Below are 6,000 nucleotides of genomic sequence, written 5' to 3' on the forward strand. Positions count from 1 at the left end.
AGACTGAAAATGAGATCAAGGTGAGGCAGCAGCTCTTTGCCACAGTTTCTGCAACCATTTCTCAACCAATTTTATTTTCACAATTTTCAACCATTTCAACTTTTAGGTTCCTCTTAACTGCACCTATGAGAAGACAGCCCATCTAATCTGTGTAAAAATAAGCAAACTTTAGAAGACTGAAGTTTGTTTAGAAGATGCAAAATAATAAAAAGAAAACATACAGAAAAAACTGATGCAGGTGTAGAATCAGGCATAATTGTGGTTTGTTATTGGAGCCATCAGATAAGAGCAGTGCAGTTTGGGGCAGCAGCTAGCTAGAGTTTAAGAAGAAAAGGTGCAAGTTCAGTGAAGCAGTTCAGACAGAAGCAGGGGTGGGGAGAATGTGGTTTTAGCTTCGGCTTCTTCTCATTTTAAGATTCAGTTTCTGTGCTCAGAACATCTGTGGCATAAAACTAAGTCTTGACTGAAAACTGTTTTCACCGGCAGCTGTTTCTGCACCTGCATTGTCATTTTCTTCTTTGAATCAACAAAGTTTAACATCGAACATCACCATTTCAGAAGGTAGGTCATCAGAAATAACAAAATCTTTTCATTTTAAAAATCAGGGCTTGACTTTTTAGTTCATGATAAAGATTTATGGTGTTTTTTGCTAAAGTTCACAGTGAAGTGTGACTAAAGTTGAGGTATGACACTAATTTATTAAATACATTTTATTTGATAAGTGATTGTTTTGGTGAACATGTTTGACCAAATGGATAGTTTTGCAGGTTCTCAGAAGAGGTGCTTGTTGCATAACATCACACTTTAAAAATGTATCAAATTTTACTTTAGGAAAACAAGAGGTAAAGCAATAAAACTGGAATCATTTAGTGAAGTTTTGTCAAAAACAGCATTTGGAGAACCTGAAAAGATCAAATCTGGTAATCTGTCATAAAATAGACACATATCTATGCTTCCCCTTTTGGTTTAAAAAAAAAAAACCACAAAATATTTTCATAGACGTGTTTTACGCTGCAGTCCATTTTTAAGATCACAGATTCTGTGTGACAACCTTTGTTATCTTTTCTTGAGATCAGATGAAGCACAGAACGAGGCAACCTGTAACCTTTGTCCATATCTCAGTTTTGCAAACTGAGATATGAAGATGCTTTACATTATCAGGTCTCTGCCACAAGACATGATTGAGGAAAGAAAATATTAATTTAAGACTGCAATACTCCACGGGCTGCATTGATGATGCTTTTATTGGTTTTCTTTTGGTAAATGAACCCGTTCACGCATAGTGGTCACTACAGTGCACAGCTATACAAAAGGCATTGTCTTGTGCTTCTTGTGGATTTTTATGTTATAAATGCACACAGACCACTGAAATGGACTTTAATGCATCATAAAATACATTATCAACTACTGGCCATCAGCTGCAAATGCAAGAAATAATTTTTGTTAAATCCAATATGCCAACCAGCCCTGACCCTAATTCTACTGTAATGACTCTTACAGGGACATCATATGAAACCTAGAGAATAATACTACTGATGTATTTTTCAAATAACATCTTTGTATTTGGAGAAAATTACAATTGATCACCTAAAAAAAAAAATAAAATTTTTTTTTTTTACAAAATATTTGTCCTACCTTTTTTATGCCTTAAGAAAATCCCCAAAAATTGGAAAAAAATCCTGACACAAAGAATCATAATTCATGCATGAAAGAATTGACTATTAGAATTGCAACAAAAGATTTCCTGCAGGAAAATAGCACATCAAAAATAATGCCACGGGAAAAAAAAAAGTTTGAGTTAGAAGAATGGTACAAAAAACTCCATAAACTTCATGAAACACATGTCCAGTCAGACATGCAGGTGGTCACAAATTGACAAATTTGAACTTTATATAATGTTATGGTATTATTATTATCTCATCAAAAACATACCTGGAGTGGTGCATGTAATTTTTCACACATTTGAGAAATTCTTGAGTCTCTCATGTCAGCCAATCAAACTACCACCAGTTTAAGCCCTTAAACAGATTTTACCAGGGTGTCAGTTGAATATTAAGATGCTAATTATGTTCCGTTTCATTTCAATGCAGTGTAGTTATATAGGGCCATTTCACAGTAAATCAGCCTGCTTAATCACTTGCCTTCACAAACACAGTCCAGTTTCAAGGGTTCAATTTAAAAAGTCAGATTTCATGTTTGATATACACAGCATTTTTATAACAACTGGAGAAAATATACTTACTTGATTGAGTGCCTGAAAACTACATAATACATAGAATTAAAAGCCATACTATATAATACTAAATATATAAAATAGGTTTTGGCTTCCATATTGAAAATATAATCTGATTTCACAATTCAGAAAGTATTTAACAATGATTTAAACAAGAAGCGGGCTCAGAGTTGGAAATGGATGAGATCAAACATAGGTGAATGTGAATAAATTGTGCCACTGAAAACATTTGTTTTTCATTTATTTTGAAGAGATTAAGTCATATATTACACAGAGACACAAAATGTATGGAAGACACAGAGTGATATATTTCAAGAGTTTATTTTGTACAGAAAACCATAAGAATTCATAATAAAGGCACAAAATATACCCAATACCTCACACTGAAAACAGCAGGTTTCACCTTGCTATCTCTATTTTGGTTATAAATCAGTAGTTTTTTTTTTTTGTTTTTTTTTTATAATGATTTTAGAATTGACAATGTAAAGATAAAAAAAAAAGAACAAATATATGTATATAAACAATGTAAAATTTCAAGAAAACACACATAAATGAAGCAATCAGTAACACCGTAGTAAACACAATATTTCACATTGCCGTCTTTTGAAGGTTTTCACTCTTTTCAAAGGTTTCCTGCCCTCCCACAGTCAAACTTAGTTGTTTTTGAGCTTTGGAAATGGAACTTTTCTGATCTGCAGAATGTATCACATTTTGTTGATCTACCTACATAACATTCTGACTATGGTAATAAACTTACTGCAAAAGATCACAGATCCTGTGTGATAACCATTGTTATCTTTTCCTGAGATCAGATGAAGCACAGAACGAGGCAACTTGCTACCTTTGTGTGCAGAATGTCTTATTGGGCCACAATTGGGTCAGTGAAAGAGAAAGGCAGAACAGAAGTAGAGTGCTGGTTGTTTTTCATCTTGTGAAAACATGAAAAAAATAAAGAACTGATGAGTATTTACCAAGAATGTGGAGGTTTAGTCAAATAATCACCTGCTTTTCTTCAGGAGGGTGTGAGCTGTGTTCCCTTGTTGTTGCTTCCTCCAGAGCAATTCACAGCTTTTGGTTTACTTCTTCTGGCAGATTTGTGAACTCTACTGTTACGTTGAAATCAGTTTAGTAAAGAACATTCAAAGAATTTGAAGGAAGATATTATATGCTACCAAAAATGCAAAAATGTATTTAGGTTCTTGTCAATGTATTGTTATTTGCTAATATTCTCAAACAAATCGTTGAGGCTTTCACTGAGCAGTTCGATTTTTACTGATATTCCACAACACACAAGTGGAGCCAATGTATTATTGATTGCAAGATTTTATTGGGGGGTTCAGTGTCAAGGGGCTGGATACATATATAAAAAGTATAACTTGTAAAAATTAAAATCAGACGAAAAAGAAATAAAAACCGTGTCCTTTTCCTTCCACTTCACAACTACGCAAAACTTTGTGTTGGTTTGTAATTTAAAATCTGAAAACATTACATCAAAATTAGCAATTTTCATATGGACCTAATTGTGCCTTCGCTAAAGCTGATGATGATGTAATTAGTTTTTTTTTGTAATTAGTGAGAAGTTATGAAAGTAAAAAAAAAACTTTAACATTGGAATGCTAATTTTGGTATTTTTTTTTCTTCAGCTTGCAGTCATGAACAATTTAACTTCTGATTACTATACAACCTGGAATGATTCCGATGAGCCCTGCAGCTTCAGCCCTTCGCCTGAAGAGGTCCTCTCTCACACCTTCATCCACTCCATCATCTGCGCCTTCGGCCTGATTGGCAACATTCTGGTGATGATCACCTGCGGCTTCTACAAGAGGACCAAGACGATGACAGATGTTTATCTGTTCAATGTGGCTGTGGCAGACTTACTGTTTGTGGTGGCGTTGCCGCTTATCACACATAACGAGCAGAATGGGTGGCCTATGGGTTCTGTGGCTTGTAAGATGTTGCGTTCGGCCTACAGCATCAACTTGTACAGTGGCATGCTGTTGCTCGCCTGCATTAGCGGCGATCGATACATTGCTATTGTTCAAGCCAGGCGCTCCTTCGGTTCTCGCTCCCATGCTGTCATGTACGGCCGTCTGATCTGCTCTGCGGTTTGGGTGTTTGCGCTGTTCTTGACTTTGCCTACACTTATCTACACTGAGCTCTTTGAAGAACATAACCTGATGGAGCCCAGTTCAACTTTGACATGTGAGCTCACTTTCAAATACAGAAAGACTGCAGAGCTGATGAAGGTGATGGTGCCAAGCCTGCAGATGGCAGTTGGCTTCCTTCTTCCTCTTGTCGTTATGGTTTTCTGCTACTCAAGTATTATGTGCACCTTGCGCAAAGCCAACAACAGCCAGAGGCACAAGGCCATCCGGGTTGTTTGGGCAGTTGTTGTGGTCTTTATCATTTGTCATTTTCCTTACAATGTGACTCTCCTGATCCACACGGTGTTTCTTTTTACGGAGAAAAGCTGTGAGGAGGTAAATACCAAACTCACGGTTCTGGCCACTTCCAGGAGCATAGCTTACCTCCACTGCTGCCTCAATCCAATCCTCTATGCATTTATTGGAGTGAAGTTCAGGAGCCACTTCAGGAAGATATTGTCTGACCTTTGGTGCTTTGGCAAAAAGTACCTCTACTTTGCTCGCTCGTCACGTGGGACATCTGAAGTTTGCATTTCAGGCCTGATAATCTCGGACACTTCAAACAACATGTCATCCTTCAGTGCCTGACGGCCATGCAAGTAACCTCTGATTTGTCTAGCCCAGTTACTTTGGTGTAGTTTCACATGTGTCAGTAACAAAAATAAATTATATTCAAATTATCATAAAGTTTTAGCTGGATGGATATTAAGTGGGCCTGAGCTCAAACTACCACCAGTTTAAGCCCTTAAACAGATTTTACCAGGGTGTGAATTGAATATTAAGATGCTAATTGTGTTCAGTTTCATTTCAATTCAGTGTAGTTATACAGGGCCATCTCACAGTAAATGTCTCAAGGCTAAAAAAGTTATTACCTTGAGAAATAATGACATTTGGTTAAGTATAAAACAGGCCTTAATGCCAAAAATGATTAAATGTTGCAAGTAATACAAATGGAACCGATACAGAATGATATTCACCCTCCGATGCTCGGCTCCGCTCAGCTGTAGTGTGAACACTGCTTTTGACTTCTCCTCATTCTGCAAATGGTATGTTAAGCTCAGTTTAATATTCAAACTAGTTTTAAAAGAAGTATGAAAACAAAAAGCTTTCAGTATTTTTTCAGTGTTTTAAAGTAATTGTTTTGTACATCGCGTTACTTATATTGAAAGGGTCCAGTCCTGTTTTAACCGAACCAAATTTGAAACCCTCTATTGAAAACCTACAAATCCACAGCTAGTTTTGTTTTTACTCAGCTTAACATCATTCAGATAATGTCCTCGGTCTTTTTGAAGTTGTTTTGTATCGAACTGAGAAAGTCTAGAGGCTCCCTCCTTTAACATTTACAGCAATCAACCATTGTATTTGGTCCCATATTTCTCAAAATACAAAGTTTCAAAAATTATTATACTCTTAACACAAAAGGAATAATACAACAAGGCCTGTGGATGGTAGTGTTTAAAATAAAGTGTTTTTCTGAATATAATTTCTGAAAACAATATATTTTAAACTTTTCTCTTACTTTAGCAATAACCATTCTTATGTTACCTTTGAATTATTATTGGATAAAATGCCCTTCTTTTTTTGTATTTCTTACTGTGCTTGATAAAATCTACAATTCTCTCT

At 35.8% G+C, this 6,000-nt stretch overlaps 1 protein-coding gene across 1 annotated transcript; it reads left to right on the plus strand.

Moving 5' to 3' along the window:
* The first annotated feature begins 3,885 nt into the window (after nucleotides 1-3,885).
* Nucleotides 3,886-4,985, plus strand: ccr6b (chemokine (C-C motif) receptor 6b). The gene has a single exon (XM_055038299.1). The coding sequence runs from the start codon at nucleotides 3,886-3,888 to the stop codon at nucleotides 4,963-4,965; it is 1,080 nt and encodes a 359-aa protein (XP_054894274.1). The 3' UTR covers nucleotides 4,966-4,985.
* The last annotated feature ends 1,015 nt before the right edge of the window (nucleotides 4,986-6,000 follow it).

This window comes from Poeciliopsis prolifica, unplaced genomic scaffold, assembly GCF_027474105.1.
Source record: "Poeciliopsis prolifica strain line A6 unplaced genomic scaffold, Auburn_PproV2 SCAFFOLD013, whole genome shotgun sequence".
Classification (NCBI taxonomy): Eukaryota; Metazoa; Chordata; class Actinopteri; order Cyprinodontiformes; family Poeciliidae; genus Poeciliopsis; species Poeciliopsis prolifica.

Bases quoted from the DNA above. Each gene is read 5' to 3' on its own strand.
- ccr6b (XM_055038299.1), top strand. From the start codon at position 3,886: ATGAACAATTTAACTTCTGATTACTATACAACCTGGAATGATTCCGAT.